Genomic DNA, 27,605 nt, shown 5'->3' on the forward strand with positions numbered 1-27,605 from the left:
GACACTCAGAGATTCCCCTCCCTCTCGGCTCCTCTTTGCCACAAACCAGGCAATGGAGGACTCATCACATCATAGGCGAGGAGGAGATCAGGAAACAGGAGGGCTCTGGCTCGTCCCACGCCACTCAAGATAACAGCCTTTTGAAATGCTAATTTAAGCTTCCTAACATTCTGTTTCCATAGAAATGTATGCAAATGTCTCGATAGTTTATTAAAAACACCCGCACAAAAATCCTTGTCATTTTTGGAAGTGCTATGCCCTTGCTCGGTGAACTGGGACCCGGGGAGACTTCAGGGAGAAGGTGGATCTGTCACCAGGAGGGGAGCCCAGGCGGAGTCTGCGGAGGAAGGGAGGTGGGACGGCACTGCAGCAGGTGGCCCATGTCTTGTTCCCAGTTTCTGGAAGCATCTGTCACCCCGTGACACAGGGCCTGCTGTTGTGGGGCTGACTCCCCACTTCCCACTCCGGGCCATCTCTGCAAGGTGAGCTAGAAACCGCACAGACCGCCTCACCGTGGCACGGCTTTAGACAGTATGCCTAGAAACGCCCCCTAGAAAGACTATCTCCTAAACCCAGCTGTGTGCGAACCGCTCCTGGCTGACAGGAGGCTGTCCATCTCTAGCTCGCTTTCAGATGCTCAGACCAGCTGAGAAAGATTGTCTGTGATGCAAGAAAGAGGAGGGGACCCTGGGGAAGAACAGGTGATGACCAGCAGCTGCTCCATCCTGGCGCTGGCCTCCACGAGCTCTGGACCTTTGCCCAGGACTCTCTGGTCACTCCAGAGCCCCGGCTTGGGGGACCCAGGAGTGGGCCAAACTCCGCCCGGAGGGGCAGACAGAGGATCCAGTTGCCTCGCTGCCCACCTGGTGCATCTGTGCCCCAGGGACCACCCCGACACTGGAGCAGCAGCATCGCAGGTCACTGGGGGCCCCGCAGTAACCGGGTCTCCTCTTATACTGTCCACCCGCAGCCCCACTCTCTGACCCTGTCCCCACCAAGGCCCATCAGGAAGGCCTTCCCAGAGACAGAAGAGAAGCACCACCAGGGACCAGGCACTGGTGAAGGGGCCCTGCCTGCACCCCCCTAAAAGGCAGTTAGTTGAGCGAGCACGTACTCTCCAAGCAGCTGGAGTGGAACTCCAGGTAGAATTTGGTCTGGGACTTGGTCTTCAGTGTGGCGTAGCACCCGAGAAACTCGATCTGCCCTTGGCTGTCAGTGGTCCCGGGGCCTGGAATAGAGGAGAGCAGAGGTTCGGTTCCACAGTGTGTCTGGAGACAGAGCGCTTCGATCCAGCCCCCCTCCTCCCCTGCAACACCGAGCTCCCTCCTTGCGTCCAAGGTCTAAGCGGAGGGAGTGTGTCCCCTGAAATCCCACCACCCACGCCGGTAACAGCCTCTCTGATGAGTCCAAGCTGGTGCAGGGCAGAGGGAAGAGTTCTACGCTCAGCTTTGCCACCAAAGCTGTGTGGGCCCCAGGTGACGCCCTTAACGCCGTGGCCTCTCCAGGGGTTCCGGCAAAGAGGGCTGGTGGATGCCCAAACCTATCTTGTTCCTAAGTTCACATGGGGAGGCAGGCCTGCTCTTCCTTCCAGGCACGGCTCCTCCCATTCCTTCCTCACTGGCACCCAGGTAACCTGCAGGTGTGGTCTTCCTTTAGATGATGCTTCTGCGAGCGTCCTGAGGCCAACTGTGAACAGTGTCCCGCCCTTCTGTACAAACTCTGAGCCTCCTGAGAGCAAGGACACCCCCCATCCCTCTATCCTTCCCCTCCTTCCTGCTTTCCTTTCCTTCTCCCCTTGATTGAAGACCAAGTGGCAAATATAATTGTGTATACTTAAAGTGAACAACAGGTTGAGCTGATACATGCAAACACTGTGAAATGATTTCCAAGATTAAGATAATAACATCCATCATCTCACATCATTAATTGTTTGTTTGTGTGTTTTGGTAAGAACACTTAGGACCTACTCTCGGCAGATTTTAAGTATACAATGCTGTATTATTATCTATAGTCATCATGTGGAATATTAGAGCCCTGGAACTTCATCTTATAACCGGAAATCTGTAACGTTTGACTTACCTCTCCTCCCCTCTCAATCAACTTCACTAGCTCCTGGCAACCACCACTGTACTGTATAATGAAACTGGTATTTTTTAATAAAGACCCCACATGTAATTGATACCATATGTATATCTTCAACTCATTTCTCTGTCTTATTTCACTTAGCTTTCCTCTTTTTTTTTTAAACACCCAGCACCAAGGCCATGCTCCGCTTAGGTAGATGTTAATCCCGGCCATCGGTGTTTGTGAACATCTACTGTGTGCTGAGTTGCAGTGGATGGAGGGCAAGGCTGACTCTGGGGATGGGAAGAGGGTCCTCACCGGGCGTGTGATGTATGGGCTGCTTTATCAATGCTGCAGGAACTCAGAGAACAGAGAGAGGGGTGGGAGCCAGCAAGAGGTGGAAGATTCTGGAAAGGCACAGAGGCCAGAGCTAGGACGGAGACAGGATGGTGGGTCAAGGCTTGCGTGGAGAGCGGAGGTCACATTGCTGGGGCCATGGATGTCAGATCAACAGCCCATGGGCAAGAGTGTCTCAGGAAGACAGGGTTCCAGCCCCATTGACATGAAGGACGAGAAGCAAACCAGGCTTTTCCAACCTGTGTTAGGCCTTGCACTCGGCCCTCCTAAATGAGCCCTCACTGTCTGCTGATCATGGAAGTGGGGAGTGGGCGGAGCAGGTGACAGCATGGCTCTCTGGTCACCCAGGCCCAGGGCGGGACACGCTGCAGACAACACCCAGGCCTCTGCTTGGATGAGGCTGGCAACCACGGCTAAGCTGGATTATTTGCAAAATTACCCGCAGATTATAGAGTATTATTTACTCCAGTATTTCCTCAAACGCTATCATCTGCATCCTATCTTCACAATTTTTACTGCCTACCACGCACCTGTCCTAATATTGACTTAACATTTCCTTTAAATAGACTCACTTTAAAGCCTTAAATAAATGTATTTACATATAAGAGTGCATCACAAGACTAAATGGAAAACCAGTGTTGCTTGCCTTACACAGAAGCATCACATTTAAAGCATATTAAAATAAATGCATTACTAATAAGTGTTCATCCATGTCCCACCCAGAATCATCTTTGATGACACCTATGCTGCACCTTGGGATCACTTATTTTTCCCAATTTTAAAGACTGTATTAAAACTGAGGCTTTAAGAAGCTGGCACGCTTGCCAAAGAGAGAAAGAACACACTCTGGACTGAAATCATGGTGCGGTTTGGACATGAAGGGAGCCGATGTGCGGACTGCAGGCTTACCCGGAAGGATGAACATTTATCTAATGCAGACAATTGATTGCTGCAATCAGAAGACAAGCGCCCAGTCCTCCTGTCTGCACAGAGAAGAGACGGACAGACAGCACCCCCCCACCACCACCACTTACCGTTCTTGGAGACAAACTGGGAGGTGACTCCTGCCTCAAATGTGGCAAAAACAGGGCTGTGGTCACTGGTCATGATGTCACTGGTGCTACCTGCAGGGGAGGGAAGGAATTTCTGAGCAGAGGAAGAGGGATCCTTCTGGTCGAGCCAAGGATGGCCAACGCATAGCAGAAATCAACTGATGCGTATGGAAGCCACCACAAGTTTGATGGTTTCGTATGGCTGCTCCATTACCTTCCACAACCATGCCTGAAAGTCTCCGTGAAAGCCTGTGACCCTCTCCTCTGTGGCTAAATATACCCGTAATAGTTTTTTTTTTTCCCTAAAGACTTGTGAGTTTTAAAATATATAGATTGTTGTGTGTGTGAACTGTGGGGTTTTTTCTGGTCTAAGCCTTTTGCTGCCTTGATGAGGAGCTCACGGCACAGAGTGGGATGGGGATCTCATCACTGTCCCCCAACCCACAATGCCTCTGGAGAGCACGGAGGTGATGGAAGTGTAGAAACAGTACAGAGGATTCTTTTAAGGAGCCTGGCACTCAGATGAGAAGGGAAGGCAGCGGAGTACGTTTAGAGAGGATAACAGAAAGAGCAGAGGGTCTAGAAGTCTAGAGTTCCAAGTGCATGTGATAGAGTTACATGGAGATGTTTGGCTGAATACTCAGGGCTGGAGATTTTATCTTCTGCTCTGGAGTCACGATGTTAGGTGGTAGCAGAAGCCACAAGGATGTCTGAGCTTCAGAGGGAAGACATGAAGGCTGAGAAGAGATGAGGATGACAGGCCAGTGATGGGGCAAGGCCAGCATTACCGGGCAAAAGGACACGCAGCACAGGAGAAAACAACGAGCCGAGATATACTCTTCTCAGTAAAGCATTTACAAATCAGCAGAAAAAGAAAAAGAGATTAATATACCACCCCTCCAACAACCAAAGGGAATGGGCAGAAAATTCAAGAGAAATATAATAGACTGTCCAATAAACAAGGGAAAAAAAGCTCACTGGCAAACAACCATCAGAAAGACAACTTTTGAGAACTTCCCTGGAGGTACGGTGGATAGGCATCTACCTGCCAATGCAGGGTACACGGGTTCGATCCCTGGTCCGGGAAGATGCCACATGCCTCAGGCAACTAAAGGCCAAGAGCCGCAACTACCGGGCCCCTGTGCCACAACTCCTGAAGCCCGTGCACCAAGAGCCAGTGTGCCACGGCAAGAGAAGCCACTGGAATGAGACGCCCAAGGATGGCAACAAAGACTAGCTTCTTCACACAGCAACCAGAGAAAGCCTGTGCATGGCAACCAAGACCCAGGACAGCCAAATAGAAATTAAAAAAATAAATACATAGAGAAATCATTTTTCTTTCCCAAAAAGACAACTTGAAACAACAAGGAGATGGATGGAGAAAGAGAAGCAAGGAGAAGCAAGATGGTGGGGAGACTGGGACTAGGGGAGAAGGAGGGCATGCAACAAAGGGCTCGAGTGAGAAGCTTAGCTAGGCCAGGAGGAGGGCACCCCGTTATACTGAGACAGAATGGAAGAGGGAGGTGGCACCCCATCTAAACACGCTTGGCCATTGGCAGGAAGGAGTCAGTGAGGGTCCCGTGTTGTGTGAAGCAGGAGATGAGGGAAGGGGGGCAGTCAGGCCAAGTGTGGGGCCACAGATTTGTAGTGGAAACAGAAGAGCAGCTAAAGGGTGGACAAGCAGGTTTTTTAATTGTTCTTTAAAATATTTTAGATAAGGGGGACTTCCCTGGTGATTCAGTGCCTGAGACTCTGAGCTTGCAATTCTGGGAGCCCAGGTTAGATCCTAGGTCAGGGAACTAGATCCCACAGGCTGAAACTAAAAGTCCGGCACACAGCAACCACATCAGAGAGCCTGTGTGTTGCAACTAAGACCCAGCACAAATAAATAAATATTAAAACATAGTTTAGATGTGTGCTGAGCATGACAGCATTAGCACTAGGGCAACTGCGTGAAACCTGGGAGGTGGCCTCCCTGTGACTGTGTGCCCTGTGGGTCCCGCCTGCCTCGGTCATTCTGGGCTTGGCCATTTGACTTCCTTGGGCCAAGAGGACATTAGTGAATGTGAAGCAAGCAGAGACCGGGCAAGCACTTCCACAGCTGGGACTGGCTGCCAGGAATCCCCGGACCCAGGCAGCAGCAGCCTGAACCAGCCTGCAGGCTGGGAGTGGATTTTCAGATAGATGTTACGCAGCCAGAGATAACTGATACATACTATTGATGTTACCATCGGGAGACCCAAGCTCAAAGTTTACCCCCACTTCCTGAGTCGGGACATTCACCCCCTTTATTTTCCCAATTTCCTGCCCACTTACTACTCACTAAACCCTCTTCAGCATGCCATGAAATATCATCAGCAAAACACCCGACCTCTTCACCTTCACGTGCAAATCTGGCCCTTCCTGGAAGACTGTGCAGCTCCTAGGTGAGGCCTGGCTTTCCTCCCGTTCCCGACGTGGCCCAGACCCTGGGCGGGACGGGGGAGGCAGCTGTGTCTTCCCAGCTCATCTATGCCAATTCCAGACCAGTCTCCCTCCTTCTTTCTAAAGACCTCCACTTGCTTTGAATGCCAAGTTTAGGCAGATGGATGGACTGCAGCCCTTTAACTTAGGAAAGTGTGACCTCTTAACTTGCTACTCACCGTAGGACTGACATACCACGTGTACCAGGGGGTAAGACTTCCAGAGGACTCGGTCACACCAGGAGGGCAAATTGTACTTCATCTGCAAGTCAAAGTCAAGGCTGTGTGAAATGCTATGTAATAGATAGCTAGTTAGCTAGCTAGCTACATACAGATATAGATAGATGATAGATTTAATGCTAGCAGAGCCTGGAGGTAAAAAAGTTGACAAGACCATTATACTATAAGATATAAAAATTCAGGCCAATCTCTTTCATGAACATAAATACAAAATACTTACAGTATTAGCAAATCAAATCTAGCAATATATTTTAAAAGATAATATACCATTACCAAATTGGATTTATTCCAGAATTGCAAAGATATTTTAATATGAAAAATCATTTACTGTAATTCACTACATTAACAGAGTAAAGGAAGAAAATCATATTGCATCCATAGAGAAAAAGAATCTGACAAAATTTCATATCCATTAAAGATTAAGTATATATATTAAAGAATAGAAGGGAATTGCTTCAATCTGATATAGTATTTGCAACACAAAGCAAAACCTAAACTACCCCTTACAATATTTAAGGCTTTTACTCTGAGATTAAGAATGAATCATGAACGTCTGCTATTCCTATTTTTAGTGAGCATTACCAGGCCAAAAGCAAAGGTTCAGAAGAAAGAGCAGATAGCAACACCTCTAGAATCATGAGTGACATAACCATTTTCCGTCTCTATTTTATGCCCCCAACGTTATTCCACACCTGCTGCTATCACAGCACCTCAAACATTTGATTACATTTATATTTACTTGCAAGTTGGCTTCCATTAAGTGATTTAGAAACTTTTTGAATAATAGGAATCTTGTTGACTCTGCTATAATCCAGAATGTGACCCATGGACTATTAATATTTGAATATTTCATTAAATAGTATTGTCCCCTAAAGCTCCTTGTCCAAGTTACTATTATAAAAAAAAAATGCATGCTACTTTTAAAAGAAATCATAAAAGAAGAGATTAACTCATGGCATGTGTAATCCTTGGGTTCGTCTGCTGCTGGTTCTTTATAGAATTTCCCCAGAAGCGGTTTTCAACTCTTTCCACCTGCCTTAAGTCCTGGCTCCACGGTCAAGACCCACAGTTTCAGACACCTACACCCCTTCTTTAATGAGGTTCGCCTGGCTGTGCTCCCTTACCTGTCCTCCTCACTATTTCAGGCTGTCTTGTTGCTTTATATTCTCTTACTTTTTTTGGACTCAAATGAACCCCTCTTTCTGATTTTCAATCCAATCTCTGCTTATTTTCTCCAACAATTTACTTTAATAACACACTCTAGCTATCTGTCCCCCTGCACTCATTCATTCACCATCTATCCAGGCACTCATTCACACATTCATCCATCCGCTTACCTACCCATCCACTTACACATCCATCCCTCACCTACTTACCCATCCATCCATCCAGCCAGCCATCCACCTACATAATCATTCAAACAATATGTACTATGACAAGAACTTTCCAAGATACACCATGAGCAGGATGTCTCTTGGTTGTGACTGATAATGCAAACTGGCAGTAAGAACCCTCCTTAATGAATATCCCCTTTCAAGTTCTAGCTCTTTCTCCTCTGTGTGCTAAAAAAAAAAAAAAAGGCAAAAAACTAAAGTCGCTCAGTTGTGTCTGACTTTTTGTGACCCTACGTACCATAGCCCGCCAGGCTTCTCTGTCCATGGGATTCTCCAGGCAAGAATACTGGAGTGGGCTGTCATTTCCTTCTCCAGGGGATTTTCTCGACTGAGGGATCAAACCCACATCTCTTACATCTTCTGCATTGGCAGGCTGGTTCTTTACTACTAGCGCCATGCCTGCAAACATAATATTTCTCATCCTAAAAGAGCCTATCCCTGACACCTCCTTCAATTACTTTTTTCTTTTTTGCCATTTTTCTTTCAAGAATGTTCTCTTTTCACTGCCTCCATTTCTGGATTCCCCATTACTCTTTCCTAACTTGAGGTATATACAACCTGATCTTCCCAGGTGGCTCAGTCCATAAAGAATCTCCTTGCGAACTCAGTAGACGCAAGGGACTTGTTTGATCCCTGAGTAAGTCCCTGAGTCGGGAAGATTCCCCTAGAGGAGGAAATGGCAACCCACTTCAGTTTTCTTGCCTGGAAAATCCCATGGACGGAAGACCCTGGTAGGCTACAGTCCATGGGGTCTCAAAGAGTCGGACACCACTGAGCGACTTTAGTTTTTTGCCTTTTTTTTTTTTTTAATAGTAAAGTGCGGTAATCTACGCTGTACAACTTGAGGATTTTGTTTACATTTGTATATGCCCACTTAACCACTACCCAGATCAAGCTGTAGAAAATGTCTGTCATCCCAAAAGATCCATTTGTGTCCCTTCCTTGTCAATACTACCGCCTCTGAGAGGTAAACACGACTAGTGGCCAAGGTTTCTCCGTTGGTTAATTCTGCCCACTCTTGAACCTATCAGCGGACTCATTCAGTACATATTGTTTTGTGTTTGGCTTCTTTCAGCCTTCCTCATCCTATTTCTTGTATAAATTTGTTTTCATTTTATTGCTGCAGTTGTGTCCCATTGTATGTATAAATCACATTCATCTACTCTACTCTGACTGGAAGTAGAATTGCGCCCAGTTTTTGGACATTATAAGCAAAGGTGCTGTAAACGTCCTTGTATCTGTCTTTGGGTGAACAAATGCACTACTTTCTCTCGGGGGGTACACCAAAGCAGAACTGCTGAGTAGGGTAGGTGCACGTTCAGATTTCAGAGACGCTGCCAAACTGTTCCTTAACACGGCAGTTCTCAGCACTGGCTGCTCTGCAGGATTAGCGGTGGAGCTTTACAAAGACCCAGAGAGCAGGGTCCCACCCCTGATCTGTTGCATCAGAACCTCTGGCGAGGAGGTGGAGACATCTGTATTTCTAAGAAGACTCACTAGTGATTCACCCGCACATTCTGGGTGAAGAGCCACTCTGATCCCCTTGTAGTCTGGATCTCACCCCCAAGACTCTAAGTCAAGGGACGTCCCTGGGGGTCCCGTGGTTAAGAATCCTCCTGCTAATTCAGGGGACATGAGTTCTATCCCTGGTGTGAGAAGATTCCACATACCTCACAGCAACTAAGGCAGGGTGCCGCAACTCCGGAGCCTATACTCTAGAGCTCGTGATCCACAGCAAGAGAAGCCACCACAGTGAGAAGCCCGCACACCACAAGTAGAGAGGAGCCCCCACGTGCCCCAGTTAGAGAATGTCCACCAGCAGCAACGAAGTCCCAGTGCAGCCCCAAAAAAACAAAACAACTTCTATGGCAACTGTTCTTTTAGTGTCCACCCAAACCCCTGAAAATCCCATGGATGGAGGACCCTGGTGGGCTGCAGTCCATGGGGTCGCTAAGAGTCACACACGACTGAGCGACTTCACCTTCACTTTTCACTTTCATGCATTGGAGAAGGAAATGGCAACCCACTCCAGTGTTCTTGCCTGGAGAATCCCAAGGACGGGGGATCCTGGTGGGCTGCCATCTATGGGGTCGCACAGAGTCGGACATGACTGAAGCGACTTAGCAGCAGCAGCAAACGCCTGAACCCAAGTCCGGCTGCCTGCTTAGGGCTCCTGTGAATGTACCTGTCCTCCTTGGCTCACACAATCCACTTTGCGGACCACCGACCCTGGCAAGTCTCTCGGCCTGGCTTCTGTGATGCTTCGAGCTGTCTGCTTGGTCCTCTAACCACCTACACCCACTCTCTTTCTGTCTCCTTTGTCATCTCTGCTTCTCCCTCCCCTCTCTGAATGGAGATGACCCCAAATCTGTCCATAGCTCTTCTACAGTCATCATCCACGCACTCTTTGGCGACCTCACCTATTCCCATGGATCTGACCATCTTCTCTGTGCAGACAGCTCCCAGATCTACAACCCAGCCCTGGCATCTTGCTTTAGCATCAGTCTAGTATTCTTAACTGCCCTCTGGATCTTTGGGATTTTCCACTCACATTACACAGTGAGTCTGAAAACAAGCTCTATTTCCCGCCTCGGCACCAGCTCTGCCTTCTGATCTCACAGTTTGTATGAACGTCAGTCAGATGGATCGATATATCCTGCTTTTCTTCTTTCATTTTCACCGCTTCCGCTCCCACTCCAGGCCCAGTTATTTCTCAGCGGGAGCCTCCTCGTTGGTCCCCTGAGTCACCTTCATCCTTTACACTGATGCAGACCAGTCTTCTCTGTGTATCACCGTGATGCTGCCAGCCCTTCAGGGGATCTTGTAGTGGCTTCCTGAAGCAGGTGCTCATCTAACAGGTGAGATTGCTTTGCCTGGCATCAAGGACCTTCCTCTCTACCATCTCAGGCCCCGGTCTCTTTCTCCTCATACTCAAGTCCAACTAGACCATCCCCTCACCACCTCCAAATGTACCTGCCGTGGGCCTGCCCGGATGGCACCTTTAAGCCAGATGAGTCCAGCCACACAGCAGCCAGTGAGCACCTCACGAGGTGTCCTGCCTGCCCCGAGTCTCAGCCTCCTCGTGGAAGCAGTTCTGGATCTGCTTTCCTCCTCTCTGCGTTTTTCCCCTTCTCTAACTCCTGCATTGTTCAGGCATCTCCCCAACTCTTGGCCTTTCTCTTCCACTGCCATCCAGTCTTCTACCTGCCCCTGAGCCCAGGTGTTGCCCAGAATTCTCTCCATTTCCCCAGGCCTCTAGCAGCCAGGGAAGCTCCCCACTGCAGGCCCCTAGGCCCCAGGACCCAGCACAGGGCTGGTCCCCCTGGATTGGCTCCCGGAAGGTGATGGGTGCCAGAATTCCCTGCCTCGGCATCTGCTCTGGCAATCCTTTCAGCCTGAAGTGGATCAGCCTCCCTCAGCCCTTGTCCTGCCTGTTGAAACCCAAGTGTCCTTCAGGCACCACAAAGCCCCTCTTCAAGAAGCCTCCAGGATTCTTCCCTGCCCTGGTGGTTATTTCCCTCTGTGTACTCGTTACAGAATTGGGCATCACATTATATTCTGCCTCTCGTTAGGGCTTCTCTGGTGGCTCAGATGGTAAAGAACCTGCCTGCAGTGCAGAAAGGAAGATACCCTAGAAAAGGGAATGGCTACCCACTCCAGTATTGACTGGAAAATCCCATGGACAGAGGAGTGTGGTGGGCTACAGTCCAAGGGATCATAAGGAGTCTGACACGACTGAGTGACTAACACTTTCACTTTCTGATGAGTTGTGTCTTTGTCTTATCTTTCCTACTATCAACTCTTTGAGGGCAGACATCTAACTCATCTTTGATCTCCCACCACCTAGGACAGTGCCTAACCCATCACAGGTCATCAGTAAATACCTGTTGAACAAGAATGAATGAATGCTTTATAACAGTTTCCTCACTGTGCCATGGAACACAAGTGGTCTCATAAGATACTAACTGATATTTCATGACCAGTTGAGTTTGGCACATGAATTTTCCCATAGAGAACCAAGTGCTCATAAACCTGTAAAGGCACTGATAAGTCCTGAAGCAAAGAAGCTAGTATAATGATGATTCACTTGGCAGATTAGCAAATATATTAATAGGACTTAAAGAGACATAAAATATGCAAACAGTTCAATATAAAAAAACCCAAATAACCCAATCAAAAAATGAGCAGAAGACCTAAATAGATACCAAAGAAGACATATAGATGCCCAACAGATACATGAAAAGATACTCAATATCACTAATTATTAGAGAAACACAAATCAAAACTACAACGAGGTATCACCTCACACTGGTCACAATGGGCATCTTTATTTTTTAAAATCTACAAATAAATGCTGGAGAGACTGTGGAGAAAAAGGAATCCTCCTACACTCTTGGTGGGAATGTAAATCGGTGCAACCACTATGGAGAACAGTAGGGAGTTTCCTTAAAAAACTAAAAATAGAGCTGCCATATTATCCTGCAGTCCCACTCCTGGGCATATATCTGGAGAAAACTCTAATTCAAAAAGTTACATGCCTTTCAATGTTCATTGCAGCACAACTTACAGCAGCCAAGACTTGAGGACAACCTAAACGCCGATCAACAGATGGACGGATAAAGAAGACGTGGTGCACACACACACACACACGCGTGCACACATACACACACACGCGTGAACAGCAGCATCGTGAGCCAGCTCCCTGCAGTGCCCATGTCTGCTTGCCCAGCCTCTCCTTAGGGGAGGGTTTTTCTCTGTGACACGATCAACATAGGATTTCTAGGGCTATTTCTTTTTTGTCACCTGGTGGATGAGGGTTCTCTTCACTTCCTGTTCGCCTTTATGGAGTGGACAAAGGAGGGGTGAGATGTGCAAGGCGGATGGAGGTGGAGGACAGGAAAGGACTCACCCCCGTGGCTTTCTGCTTAGTGTAGGCGTATTTGTCCCGAGTCATTCTTTCAAAGCGATAGGTGGGTGCAAATGTGATTTCTTCTTCCTCTGAAATCAAACAAAACGGTGGTTTCAGTTTTGACTTCCCGTGTTTCACATCTGGGCAAGTTTCTCTCTTTTCCAGGCATCACTCTTCCCCGCCTGGTGAGGATGTTTGGGAAAACGGGAGACAGAACCATGGAGGGAGGGGGCCCATGAGAAAAGGATGGTGGTTCTCACCAAAGTGCAGGAAAACCTTCTGCTCCTTCCTCTCCATGAGCAGCTGGTCGTGGGACAGGAGGTCTGCGTACTGCTGCTGCCTGATCTTCTGAATGATGGTTTCTGCCTCCTGGAGCAAAGACATGGCCGGGCCACTGGTGAGACGACCCCTTCACCACATGACAAGGGCCACATCATCCACATCCTGCCTCCCTGCCATACCAGGACTCCGAGCCCCCGAAGCTGCCCCAGACCCTGGTTCTAGAGATGTCAAGTTGGTGCTTATTTACACTCAATCATTTAATAAGGAGAACCCTGCAAGTGTAGTGAAGTATCAACTCAATAACAGAAGCTTCTGGCTGTCCTAAATTTGCAGAGGGACACTATTTTTGCACATGGACTTCTGGCATCCTTTTTATAAGACTTCCTTGGTAGGTATGTCTCCCTTGCTCTCTCATGGTCTCTGTGAGACAGCTTGTTCATAAGGCTATGAAAGGATCTGAGACCCTAGCCCCTGAATCTTTGGGCACCAGGCCTCTGTGATCTGGGCTCAGACTCCGAGTCACCATGACGTTGGTGGGCTGTGCCAGCCTCGGGATCCAGCTGTCCTCTCTCCCAGGACTTATGTTACATCCACTCTGGCAGATGCACTGGGCAGACCCTCTAGGGCGTGAATGGCTGGGATGGCCCCTAATTGGGAAGGGTCAGGATCTGTGGGGCCCCTGTCTACCCCATCCCCTCTGCCTGCTCAGTCAGGAGGGAGAGGAGGAATTCTCGAGAAGCATCTTGTGAGGGAGGGAGGGGTTGGGGAGGGTGAGGAGGGCGCAGATGGGCCAAGAGCCGCTGTGGTAGCGGGAGGCCCAGGAGTGCGGGATGTGGGATGCCTGGGAAAGCATCTGGGAGCAGAGCCCCAAGGCCCAGGTCCAATCCCACTGTTAGAGATCTGCGGCGACCCAAGGCCATCTTCTCAGGCTGCTTGTGCTCAAAACTGTAAAATCAGGTGTCTCCACCGTCCCCTCCCCCGGCACAGACACCAGTGCAAAGGACTCCTGTTACACAGGGAGCAGACAGGCGTGGTTCTGCTCCCAGGCCTGGCCCCTGCCCCCTCTTTTAGGAGCACAAATGTGACCGCATTTCGTTCTTATCACGTCCAGGGGCCATGCCAGTTCACCCCCTTCCCACGGAATCCTTTACCTTCCCCAAGGGAGCAAGGCCATCTGTGCCGGGGGCCCCCTCTGACTGCTGCTCATTGGATGGGTGTCCAAATTCAGGAGTGTCTTCCTTAGGCTACCTGGTGACCCATGATTTGGGGAGAAAATTGAGCTGGTCCCCACAGACTTCAGCCTTTCCTCGGGATCTGGGACTGGTGAGTTGAGAGGCTGCTGCTGGTCAGCTAGGGCACCGGAGGGGCAGAGAGGTGGTAGGGAGGGGTGGCCAGAACAGGTGTGTGGGAAGTAGGTGTGAGCAGAAAGTGCAAGTGAAAGCTGCTCAGTCGTGTCCGACTCTTTGTGACCCCATGGACTATACAGTCCACGGAATTCTCCAGGCCAGCATACTGGTGTGGGTAGCCGTTCCCTTCTCCAGGGGATTTTCCCAACCCAGGGATCAAGCCCAGGTCTCCCACATTGCAGGCAGACTCATTACTAGCTGAGCCACCAAGGAAGCCCAAGAATACTGGAGTGGGTAGCCTATCCCTTCTTCAACAGATCTTCCCGGCCCAGGAATTGAACTGGGGTCTCCTGCATTGCAGGCAGTTTCTTTACCAGCTGAGCTACCAGGGAAGCCCAGGTTGAGCAGAGGCGAATGGTAAAGAAAGGCAGTGGCTCCATAGTTGCAACAGTATCGAGTCCCAGAGGAGTGGCCCCTCTGGACCAGCTCGGTCTGTGGGTCTCCACGACCTCCACCCTGAGTCAGCTCAAAGGACCCTCTGTCCTGTGCAATCCCCGGCCCTGGGCAGAGAGCCCCTCACCCAGGTAGGCAGCTCCACGCGGTAGTTGAGATCCCCGAGCCAGAAGAGGTGGGTGAAGCGGTGAGTGATGTTAAAGGAACTCAGCTTCTTGTCTCCCAGGGCCAGAAACCGGAGAATATTCATATAGTTTTGGTTTCGCCTAATGAAACGAAAAAGTGGCCAGCTTAGCATGGGATCGTGGGTTCCCTACTCCATGGGCCAGGAAGTCAGAGGGGGACATGTGGGGAAGTGAGACTTAAGTCTGCAGCAACCACCCATCTGATGTGGTCCCTGGGCTGAACTGGGAATTCAGGGCAGGGCCCTGGGAGCATCTGCTCTGCAGGGACTCAGTCATCAACCTTCCCGATGACTCTGCATGACTGGGCCACCATAGGCAAATCGGGCTTTCACTTGTGACGGTGCCCCAAGGAGGCTTTCCCCTTGAGAAGCGGAGTGGTGTTTAGGTGCCTCTGGGGTGACACAAGGAAGTGTCTGTTTGTCCCCTAGGCAAGATTCACCCACACCCCTGTGCCACAGTTAGCTTTGATGAGACCACAGGAAAAGTCCTTAGAGGCCAACAGGGCAGGGTCGTGGCCAAGGGCTTACAGGGTTCAGGTGTTGAGGTCTGTCTGGGCAAATAACCCCAAAAGTTGCTCTTGGGGAGTGAGCGCCATTACCTGAGTTTCTTTTCACTTCCTGAAGTCAGGTGGCTGTTAACAAATCCCAAGGAGGTTCCGTTGAACATGAACGACACCCCCACGGCTCCCTTGTTCCCTAAAGGGAGGGGGAGGAGGGAAAAGTCAGAACACCCGACAGGCAAAGTTGCCAAGTGGTGGGAAATCAGGGTGAAGCCAAGCCACTCGTCAGGAGAGAACAGGTGTGGGGAAAAGTGGAGGCCAAGGAAGAAAAACAGCTTCATCTAGGGTGAGAGATGGCAGGGGACAGGGACTGGGGTGGGGGGTGAGATTCCTCTAGAATAAGAAAACGGGGTGAACAGCCGGCAGCCTTGGGGTTCTCGGCAGGTCTGAGGGAGGAAGCTGCCGGTGTTAAGTCATCCTGGCATCGCCCTCTCAGCAGGTGTGTGTGTGTGTGTGTGTGTGTGTGTGTTTCCCACAGGTCCAAGCAGGGCCATCAGAAATACTCAGAAACCTTGAGAAGAGGAGGTAGAAGGAGGAGCCGGCGGCTGGGGTGGGGCTGACCTCGCACCAGCAAACCCCAGCTTCCTGGAGAGGCCAAAACCCGCACTGAGACCCGTGGTTCTCAGAGTGCGTTCCCCAGACCAGCAGCATCAGCACCACCGGGAACTTGGTGCAAGCGCACATCACAGGCCCCGCCCGGGACCTGCTGAATCAGAGCTTTGGGAGTTGCTGTTGTTCAGTCACAAAGTCATGTCTGACTCTTGCAACCCCATGGGCTGGGCTGTAGCCCTTCAGGCTCCTCTGTCCATGGGATTTCCCAGGCAAGAGTATCAGAATGGATTGCCATTTCCTTCTCCAGGGAAACTTCCCAACTCAGGGATCAAACCCACATGTCTTGCATTGGCAGGTGGATTCTTTACCACTGAGCCACCAGGGAAGCCCTAAATATATTACGTTTGTTGTTGTTTAGTCACCAAGTTATATCCGACTCTTTGCGACCCCATGGACTACAGCATTGCAGGCTTCCCTGTCCATCACCATCTCCCAGAGTTTTCTCAGACCTCATGTCCACTCACTTTGAGAGTGGGAGTCAGTAATCTCTGTCTAACAAGTCTTCTGGGTCAGGAGTTCAGCCAACACTGTCCCACCACCAGCTATAGGGCAGTTTTTACATTTTCAAATAGTTGGGGGAAAATCAAAAGAAGAATATTTTGATTAAATATCTGATATAAAATTAAAATGATATGAAATTCAGAGTCTATAAACAACATTTTATTGGAACACAGCTATGCCCTTAGATAGAGTCCAGTAGTTATGACACAGACAGCATGACCTGCAGAGTCTTAAATATTTACTATCTAGCCTTTTAGAGAACAAGTCTGCCAGCCCTGCTCTAGGTGGTTCTGACACATGCCTGGGAACTTTCTCTGCCCATCATGGCAGCTGTGAGATGTGCTGGTCTTGAATGAGACGGGCTGTGAGTATAAGAGACACAACAGAATTGTAAGCCTAGAAGAAGAATGGACTGTAAGATAGCTAATAAACCTTTAAATTGAATACCCATTGAAATGGTAATGAGCCCTGGTGGCTCAGCCGGTAGAGAATCTGCCTGCAATGCAGGAGACCCATGTTCAATTCCTGGGTCGGGAAGATCCCCTGGAGAAGGGCAGAGCAACCCACTCCAGTACTCTTGCCTGGAGAATTCTATGGCCAGAGGAGCCTGTCGAGCTACAGTCCATGGGGTGCGAAGAGTCAGACACGACTGAGTGACTAACACTTTCAGGAGGTTTGATAAGATACATTGTGAAGATTGACTTTCCTTGTTTCCTTTTCCTTTAATTTGGTACTCAAAATGTAAAACCACCCAGCTGGCTAACATTCTGTCTGGGTTGGACAACAAGACGGCCCGGGGGACGAGCCAGGCCGGGCCTCCTGACCCAAGGCTCTCTCCCCTCTGCCCTGGAGTTGACTCCCCTGTCCCCATGAGGCCCCTCCTGTCAGCCTTCTCCCCAGCCTGGGGCCTAGGCTTAAGTCCCTGCCCACCACGTCCTTGCCACAGGGCCTTGGGCAGGTTTGGGAACATCACTGTAGCCTCCAGAGTCATGTCTGTGAGGGGGGCTCACAATAGTCCCTGCCCCGACAGGGTGTTTGTATTAAATGAACACAGCAAGCACTTAGCACACACGGCCTGGCACTGGGTCCACCCTCTCGGAGGTCTCAGCTCTTCCACCAGCCAGTCAGCACCCAGTGAACTCCTGCCCTGTGCTAACCATGGCTGGGAGCCATTTCAGGGGAGGGAAATGGGGGGAGATTGGCCCCAGAGGAGAAGAGGAGGGGAGGGAAGCAGGGACTGGGAAATGGTGCATGGGAAATCCCCTGCATCCAAGCTGCCCTCCTAGAGCCATGAAACTCAGACTGCCTGGGCCTGCTGCCTCCCTCTCTGGCCTTGTCCCATCACCTGTAAGGCTGAGCCCAGCGAGCACAAGGCCTTTGCGTGGAACGCTCCTCCCATTTCCTCAGCCCTCTGACTTCTCGGAGAGGCCCCTAGACCCCCCCCCCCCATCTCAAGTAGCCCCTGGAGCAGCCCACCCCCTGCCACACACTCTTTGCCGGCATGCTCACTCCCCACCATCCTGCTGTCAGTCTGTCTGTCCAGCTGTGGGAGCAGCCCTGTGTGTGGTGGACAGACACCCTGGGGGCCCAGCAGCGTGCTGGGTGGGGCGGGGGGCACAGTCAGCTCCGTCCCGCTGAGGGTGGTCCTGTCTTGTAACGGGAGGTCTGAGCAGACTGTGGCTGGCGGCTGGTGGAGGGGGCGGGCAGCCCCGCAGAGGGGCTAGAGGGCTAGAAGCGGGTTCCTGGGCAGCAGAGGGCGTGGGCGTCGGAGCAGGGCAGCTGCTGCCACAGGAAGGAAGGCGGACAAGTGGGTGTGGACGCGGGCAGCTTGCGGTTTGTGAGCAGAAAGGCTGAGGGAGCTTTTCACGTTCAGTGGCGGCAGTTCTATTTCCTGTCGCCTCTGGGGCTCTGTCCTGTCCCTGACGCCAAGCACCAGAAATCGTTGGCCTCACCCTCAGTGCCACCCACGGCCCCCGTGTGGGTGCACCTGCCCCTATGCACTCCCCGCCACTCACACACAGACTGACAGACTCACACTCACACACATAGACTGACAGATTCACACTCACAGACTGACAGACACACATACACAGGCTGACTAACACACTCACAAACAGACTCACATACAGAATGACAGACTCGCACTCACACATACAGACTGACAGTCACACTCACATACACAGACTGACAGACTTATACTCACAGACTGACACACTCACATTCACAGTCACACACACACAGACTGACAGACTCACTCACAGACACGCACACAGACTGACAGACTCACTCAGAGACACACACAGACTGACAGACTCAGACTGACAGACTTACACTCACAGACTGACAGACACATTCATATACAGACTGAGAGTCATATTCACACAGCCTGACAGACACACATACACAGGCTGACTAACACACTCACAAACAGACTCACATACAGAATGACAGACTCCCACTCACATACACAGACTGACAGACTTATACTCACAGACTGACACACTCACATTCACAGTCATACACACACAGACTGACAGACTCACTCACAGACACGCACAAAGGCTGACAGACTCACACTCACAGACTGAGAGACTCACTCATAGCCACACACACAGATTGACAGACTTACACTCACAGACTGACAGACTCACAGCCACACACAGACTGACAGGCTCACACTCACACATGCAGACTGACAGACTCACTCACAGACACACACAGACTGACAGACACACATACACAGGTGACTAACACTCACAAACAGACTCACATACAGAATGACAGACTCGCACTTACACATACAGACTGACAGAGTCACATTCATACATATAGACTGACAGACACATACACAGACTGACAGACACACAGACAGACTCACACTCACAGACACATTGACACAGACTCACACACACACTCACAGACTGACAAATTCACAAACACACACAGACAGACTGAAAAGACACAAAAAACTCACATACACATTCACATTCAGACTCACATACTCTCTTACACACACACACACTCACAAATACACACAGACTCAGACACACACACACTCACACACATACATATGCAGCCCTCCGCATCTGTGTCAGTTCTCTGAAGCAGCCTGACTGGTCCCACTGGCTCACGGCTGATAGCAGCGTTTCCACCTCCACCTGAGTCTGTCTAGGTCTAGACCAGGGGCCGAATCAAGCCTCCACCTGTTGGTAGGTAACAGTTCTCTAGAACACAGCCGTGATCTTCCAAGTTGCTGTTGTCTGCAGCTGCTCTCGTGTGACGGCAGCAGGGCTGAGAAATTGCGCATGGACTGAAAAGCCTAACATATTTACTTCCTGACCCTTCACAGCACGGCTGTTGACCCCTGTCCTTGATCCCTGATACTCAAGGTGGGGTCTGTCAGCCAGCGGCCCTGACACCACTGGGAGTTCGTCGGAAACACAAGAATGTTGGGCTCCTCCTGAGAGGTGTTGAGTCACAACAGCATTCTGGCAGATCCTCAGAAGCACTGGGGTAGACCCCGGGTGCATGTAGTCTGGGAGGACCATCCGGAGCACGTGGAGGCTGGGAGGACCACCCATCCCAGAAGGGATAGACACGCGAGTGTGGGCAGAAATGAGCTTACGCAGAACACACCCCCCACCCCGGCTCACCCAGCGTGTTGGCGATGCCTGTCTTCACGTTGTCGGTGCAGATGTGGCTGATCCGGTTCTCGTGCTCCGGCTTGGCCAGCACCACGATGCGGATGTTCCAGAGGGTGTGGATGGCGATCTGGCGGGGGGAACAGTGCTGTGACCCTGGGCCAGGACACAGTGCTTGACCCCAGAGCAAGAGTTTCACACCCAGCCCTCGCTCTCAGGTGTGGGGCGGCCTGCCGGTCATCCCTATACTTTAGGGGACCCCTAAGGATGCTTCACAGATGACGCAAAGTTGTCTTAAAGATAGGGCCAGCACTGACTAGATTTCGAGGAAGTAAAGGTTACCTACAAGCTCGGGCAAGGGAGAGGGACCACCCCAGTGATCAGCAACGCCCAGGGACACCATTAATCATTGGATGCAGGTGAGCCTCTCTGGCCCTGAACGGCAGGGGGACCACTGAGCACACTCTTGCCCCCAAGATGCTCCCAACTTGCCAGGTCCACTGCCCAGGTGTCCCACCTGGGGCCACGGCCACCACTCACTGTTTTAAAGGTCATGCTGGTGACCTCTTGCAGGGAGTGTTTGAGTATCTCCAGCCACTCCTTCTCTCCCAGGGGGTCCTCCTGGGTCCCGATCACGTAGATGTCATGGGGGATGTAATCAGCTGAGTCATCCCGCGTCTTTCCCTGCCCCTTGGAGAGAAACCAGGACGTGATCTTCTTGGGAGGGGGGGCGTTACCTTCAACAGCAAAACCCAACACCAAGTGAGTCAAAGGTACATCAGGAGCAGTCAGAACAGACGCAGGGGAAACATGGGGGTGGGGCAGGGGGTCACATAGTCCCTGAAAACCAGTCAGGCCGCCCAACGAAGTACCTTAGGTACAGAGCGAGGCACTATCGTGTCCCAGGATGTTACATTGCTTTGTAAAGACAGCATTAAGTTTCAAAGGCCAGAAACACTCGAAGATTCCACATAGCAACTTGAACTCATAGCACAGATGTCAGCCACTGTCCTAGTCTTTGGGGCTATAGTGTAACTGGGACACAGGCCTTGAGGAGATTACTCTCCATTGTCTCCACTGAGACAGTGCTGTCAGCTGACAGGTTTAGGATGGAGCCTTCTAACCCACAGTTAGGAGACAGCAACGCTCTCATTGCACAAGAGAGATCTCAGCCGAACACTGAGAGAGGCCGTGCAGGAGTCAGCCAGAGGAACCGAAGAGCCTGGAGCCCCTACTCCCGGCCCACCTCCACTGCCATTGGAAAACTTGAGCCTAAACAGCTCAATAAAGAAACAATGATAAAGATTTATTTCCCCCCAAATCTTGGAGGTTGAGTCCACTTTTTTTTACCCCCAGAGAGAAAACTGTCCTGGCTCACGACTGCCAAGAAGCCAAGAACTGGAGTGACCTGACCTCTACTCCCACTGTGATTCAGCGTGGGAACATAAGCCCTGGGGCCTGGTGGTCTCTGCTCGGGAGACCCTCCCACGCTGCCCCAGTCAGCTCCTTCCATGGCATGTGAAGGGCATGTCTGCAGCTGTTCACCTGGACGGTGCACAGCCAAATCAAAGATTTCCATGCTTGCAGAAGGAAAGAGGGGAAAGGGCCAGGCACCTGTGTGCATGAAACCCTGGGTGTGAGAGCTGAGGGACTCAGGCGGCCAATGAGAAACAGTGGCTGAGACTGAGGGACACAGGAACTAGGCCCGCATTCTGTTGGGTTGACCAAAAAGTTCGTTCCAGTAAAACCCAAATGAGATTTTTTTACCAACCCAATACTTCAGCGTGGCTGTGACTCTTCGGGTTTCTGGGCATGAAGACCTGGGGAAGCTGAGGCTAGTGCAACCAGGACGGGGGCAACTCTCCTGAGTTCCCTGAGTCCAGCCCATCTTCCACCCAGCGACAGGCCAGGGGTCCCATGTAGCTTTTTCATTCAGATTCCCACTCCCTCTGCTCAGCCACTTCCTCCCAGGTGACTAGTCTACTGCGTCGGGAGGGCGGTGGCCCTGATTCTGCTCCAGACCAAAGTGGGGGAGACATGCCCAGTTAAATTCAAATTTCAGATAAACAATGGATACTTTTTGGAATAAGTATGTACCGTGCAGTAACTATCTAAAATTCAAATTGACTGGAACTTCTGTATCTACTTAATTTTTTAAAATTTCTAACTGAATATTTAAACTAAGTAGTTACTTAGTATAACTCATATTAGTATAAAAATGTGTATTAGCACCTGAGTATACACTATGCATGTTTAGCACAATGGATATTTGGTGTATATTTGCACTTCTAACTGAACTGTTATACTAAATAATTATTTAGTGTAATTATATTCAGTATACTATAGTACATTAATTTATTTAAGATATTATACTTGGTATATATTAGTATGTAAATATACATAGCATATATATTTAGCTTAATATATATTTAGTATGTATTTCTGCTTCCCAGGGGGCTCAGTGGTAGAATCCACCTGCCAATGCAGGAGACACGGGTTCAATCCCTAGGCCGAGAAGATCCGCTGGAGAAGGCAATGGCAACCCACTCCATACTCGTCTTGCCTGGAAAATTCCATGGACAGAGGAGCCTGGTCGGCTACAGTCCATGGGACAGCAAAAGAGTCAAACACGACTGAACAATTGAGCACACACAGTTATGTATTTCTAGCTAAATTCTTATACTAAAAAATAATTTGTTGTTTACATGAAATTCAAATTCAGCTGGGCATCATCTTTTTTTCCTCTTTCTCGCTCAATAAATCTGGCAGCCCAAATCAAAGAGGAGGTTCCTTCTTCCAGGCCTGAAGCCCCTCGGCGAGTTGCCCAAGGCCGGAAGGTGCCCAAGGGCCCGTTCACCTATATATTCAAACTCTTTACCTAAAACTTTCCATTTCTGGCAACTACGTACGTAACCCCTTTCAGCTGCACTTGGCGGCTGAGAATCCCAGCGCTCCTTTCTTTTGCCTCTGGTCTCAGGATGGGTACCCATATCTAGGGGCTGGGGGTGGGGCGAGGGTGCCCGAGGCAGCAAAGCAGAGCCCTTGAGCGGGACCGGGAGGCAGGGCGGCAGGCGGACCCACCCATGTTCCAGGTGCCGATAAAGATGGTGATCATGTCAGGCTCCGGCTGCTCCGAGTGCTTGTTCTTCATCTGCTGGAGGAGCTGGCAGAAGCCTTCTCTCTTCTAGGGATTGAAGGGCAGACAGACTCAGAAAGGCCTCCGCCTCCCTGCACATGACACTTTCAAAGGACTGGTCAGCTTTGAGAAAACTGGGGGGAGAGCGGATCAGTGCCGACTTCCAGCAGAGCCATCTGGAAATACGTGCCTGAGGTCTTAAGAGAGAGGCTTTTCTCTAACCCCGACCTTCCTCTGCAAGGACCCGACTAAGGAAAGAACCAGGGACCCTGCGAAGACCCGACCACATCATGGGGACAGAAGCATGTGTTTCAACACAGAAAATCCTAGAGGCCTTCGTGTCCAGCCCTAGGAGGGGAATTGCTAAATGTTTTATGGGTCATCCATAGGCCAGAAGACCACAGATTTTAAAAATTTGGGTGCAAAAACACTTCATCAACAAGGGTGGATGGTCGAGATACATTGTTTGGCATGAAAAGCCAATTGACAAAAAGCTATGAACAGCACCATTGCATTTGTATTTTTCAAAACACACACAAAAACCATCCTGAAAGATAGAATCCAAGGATTACTAGTGTATATGAGTGTTTTCTATTTTAAACTTTTTATTTGTATCAGTTATTTTTTACCAATAAGAATTAGATTACTCATGTAATGAAAGAAAATTTAAATGAAAGAAACTAACGAGAAAGAAAAGACCCCACGAAGGCTGTCCTTCCCTGTAGGCTTCACTCTGTTGTCCTGTACACAGCAGGGCACAGAGTGGACGTGGCCGTCTAGTAGCTTACCGTTCAATAGCAGAGGCGGGCGAACCAAGTGTGCCCCAGAGTTTTCGGCTGCACCATGTGAAATTAGCCATGTTTGACGGTCTCAGACCTCTGTAGATGGCAATCTCCTATCATTCAGTCTAATTTAATTGCAAATCTAAGTTGCAGCTGAAGAAAGCAGCTCACTGAGAATTACGGTGGCTGTCTGTATGGGAAATCTGCGTCTAGGGACAGCTCAGAACTACGTGCCTCGGTTTACCCTTGTACCTCATCTTCTGAGCATGTGACCATGAGCACAAGTGGGTTTTGGACCTCTGCCCATGTGCCCAGCACGATGCGTCCCCCACCTGTCTGGAACTCACTTCCTTGTTTCTCCCCAGTTCCTTCTCGATCATTCCTCTCAGTCCTTTTCACCCTCTCAGCTAATTCTGGGGCCCACAGAGTCCCCACTGGCCTCCTATCAGCTCTCCCCTGCCACACAGGTAGACACAGCCAGGTTCCAGCACTCCATGGGGCAGTCCCCGTGGGCCCGTGCCAGGAGCCCTGTCCCTCCACCGCGGGGCCGACACAGTCAGCCACCCTTGACGTGCTGGGAGCCCCGTGCCTGGCTCAGCGGAGCCACACGCTTGCAGGATAAACAGCAGGGCCGCAATGCTGGGTTTCTGCACCTGGATGGCACGTGTGAGGGGAGGGCTCAGGTCAGAGACTCTGTCTGTACAGAGGCCCCCACAACGCCCAGATCCCAAGTTTCTCCATCAGCCCACCCACCTCTTATTCCAGCAGCCAGACCTGGTAGGGAATCTCACTTCTGCTTGGGGGCTGTGCAAGTGTAGAAATGGAAGGGGTGCTGGTTGAGACTCAGATTTAAATCTGGGGTGTCTCCGAGGGCCTCCAGGTGCATCCCAGGGAAGCTCAAAGCCTCCCTAGGGGGCTCAGCGCTGGTAAGACATGGATGATAAAGGAGGCACTCTTCCACAGGCTGGCGTGCTGGCAGAGGTTGCAGATGGGGCTACTAGCTGGCCTGCATTCCCTCCACCTTCCTGGGCTTGGCTTCAGGTGGGAAGTGGGTGTGAGAGTTGAGCGAGCTGACGGTACCTGGTACCCACTTCCAGGCACCCAGCAAGCCTCAGAAACCATGCCTCCCTCACTCCCCTCCTGGCTCGTCCTAGGGCTTTGTGGTCACTTACTTTGGAGTCAGCAAAAACGTACTCCTTCCGCAGGGTCTTCTCCTTCTCTGTTTCCACCAGGATCACCAACTTGTTCAGAAACTTCTGAGACTTGATGAGCTGCAGGACTTAAGAGGGATGGAAATTTACTTTTCTCATTATCCTCCAACACGTGAAGAGTCTCCAGGGCACTCTGGCACCTGACCTCAGCAGTCTGACTTTTCCGGGCCCAGGCTGAGCACCAAATCTGTGCCTGGTCTCCCAGATTCTTGCTCCTTGCTGCTCTTCCAGGGAGGAGCTCAGGGTTGGGAAGGGTGGAGCCTGGAATGGGAGGAGGTGGCCTGATCAGGGCAGAGACAGCGTGCCTGTCCATCTTTTCAGCTCCCTCCCTCTCTCCCTTCCTTCTCTTCCTCCCTTCCTTCTTGTGCTTGTTTGCAATTTATATCTAAATGAAAAATTAAATATTTGTGCTTCTGTCAATGATTAAAAGAGGCTCAAATCATTATGAACAATAGTACTTCCCAACTCCACCTCCCTCCAGTGTCCTGCTCCCTAGAGGCACTCACTTTCAATTCCCTGAATGGATTTTTTTGTTGTGAATGTTATTAATACTTCGTGTCTTTCAAAAAGATGCTTATATTGCTACTTCCTGGTGTTTCAGTCTTACGTACTTCCTATTACATATGGACTTCCCACCACAGAGGATGAAGATTTAGCTCTCTTTCACGTTTACAGCCTCTTTCCCCACCTCACCATTCCCCTCCCCCTGTCCGTGTACAATTTCAGTGTCTCCACCATCCCTCTAATAATTACATCGTCATTTTGGCTGGATAAGCATTCCGTGTTTGTTATTATGGGACTGCTCTTGACAGACAAGCCTCGACTGCTTTCTTTTTCCTACACAACTTTCTGTTTTTTCCTGGAGTTAATTGCCATATTTTTCCATTGGTCCTCACTCTCCCTCTGTAATTCTCTCTGCCGTGAGGCCAAGAGCTTTCATCAGTTTCAATGCCCTGCCGGTTTCTCTCCCAGGGCCTCTGGGTCTTCTCTGCAGACCAGTGACCTCAAGGTCTGATGCAGAGCCATGACTTAGGGCCCGCCCTCTCCATCATCCAGGAAATCCATTCACCCCTGTCTCACTTGTATTGGATCCCCATGTCTTCCTCTTCCTCAGCTTACACCTTCATTTTGGTAGAGCAACATCTCTAGCAGCTTTCCAAGAAAGGGGATGGGGCGAGACACTTTTGGAGGCTTCGAATGCCTGAAAACGCTATACTCGCACTTCCCTGACACAGCTCTAAGTTGGGAATAATTTTCCTCAGGGCTCTCGAGACCCTGCTCCATCATTTCTGGTTCGCAGCATTACTACTGAGACATAAAATGTCATTCCGATCCGCCTACATGCAGAAGAGTTCCCAGGAAGGCCTGACTGCTGTCCTGGGAGAGTTTGCTTGAAGGTGGCCTTGGTTGGCATCCAGGACTTTGGATTTGAGAAGGGTCCCCAGCATGCCAGGAACTAAGAGCAACTCACTATGCCTGTGCTACCTGTACGAACAGTGTGGTTTATGCTGAATACTAGTTTTCCTCCTGGGCTACAGTCATGGGGTCACAAAGAGTCAGACACAGCTGAGCAACCAACACTAACTGGGCTTCCCCTGAGAGTCTGGACTCTGGGTGTGTACCAGGCTGAAGGTGACTAGGCGACCAGCTCAGTTCAGTTCAGTCACTCAGTTGTGTCCGACTCTTTGCGACCCCATGGACTGCAGCACGCCAGGCCTCCCTGTCCATCACCGACTCCCGGAGTTTACTCAAACTCACGTCCATTGAGTCAGTGATGCCATCCAACCGTCTCATCCTCTGTTGTCCCCTTCTCCTCCCACCTTCAATCTTTCCCAACATCAGGGTCTTTTCAAGTGAGTCAGCCCTTCACATCAAGTGGCCACAGTATTGGAGTTTCAGCTTCAACATCAGTCCTTCCAACGAATATTCAGGACTGATCTCCTTTAGGATGAACTGGTTGGATCTCCTTGAAGTCGAAGGGACTCTCAAGAGTCTTCTCCAACACCACAGTTCAAAAGCATCAATTCTTCGGTGCTCAACTTTCTTCATAGTCCAACTCTCACATCCCTACATGACTACTGGAAAAACCACATCCTCGACTGGATGGGCCTCTGTTGACAGAGTAATAATGTCTCTGCTTGTTAATATGCTGTCTAGGTTGGTCGTAACTTTCCTTCCAAGGAGTACGCATCTTTTCATTTCACTGCAGTCACCACCTGCAGTGATTCTGGAGCCCCCCAAAATAAAGTCTGCCACTGTTTCCCCATCTATTTATTCCCCTGTGACCAGCCCCCAGTGAAATCCTGGGATGCTGAGTCCCTAACAAGCACCCCTGGTAGATGGCATTTCACACGTGTTGTCACAACTCAGCGAGGGATGAATTCAGCTCGTGCTATGTGCCTCCGAGGGGAGGGGCTTC

At 50.3% G+C, this 27,605-nt stretch overlaps 1 protein-coding gene across 1 annotated transcript in view; it reads right to left on the minus strand.

Moving 5' to 3' along the window:
* Positions 1–27,605, minus strand: part of INPP5D (inositol polyphosphate-5-phosphatase D) — a 137,525-nt gene that overhangs the window by 19,450 nt on the left and 90,470 nt on the right. The window contains exons 10-20 of the mRNA XM_086394204.1: positions 25,148–25,254; positions 23,139–23,241; positions 20,598–20,794; positions 20,070–20,187; positions 15,343–15,439; positions 14,687–14,825; positions 12,739–12,847; positions 12,479–12,567; positions 6,116–6,197; positions 3,456–3,545; positions 1,115–1,228 (exon numbers count right to left, since the gene is read on the minus strand). Coding sequence (XP_086250330.1) covers positions 1,115–1,228; positions 3,456–3,545; positions 6,116–6,197; positions 12,479–12,567; positions 12,739–12,847; positions 14,687–14,825; positions 15,343–15,439; positions 20,070–20,187; positions 20,598–20,794; positions 23,139–23,241; positions 25,148–25,254 — 1,245 coding nt within the window. The remainder of the gene's footprint in view (positions 1–1,114; positions 1,229–3,455; positions 3,546–6,115; positions 6,198–12,478; positions 12,568–12,738; positions 12,848–14,686; positions 14,826–15,342; positions 15,440–20,069; positions 20,188–20,597; positions 20,795–23,138; positions 23,242–25,147; positions 25,255–27,605) is intronic.

The sequence above is a fragment of the Bos grunniens genome, chromosome 3 (genome assembly GCF_055505025.1).
Source record: "Bos grunniens cultivar Pamir isolate PY7600 chromosome 3, Bosgru_T2T1.0, whole genome shotgun sequence".
Classification (NCBI taxonomy): domain Eukaryota; kingdom Metazoa; phylum Chordata; class Mammalia; order Artiodactyla; family Bovidae; genus Bos; species Bos grunniens.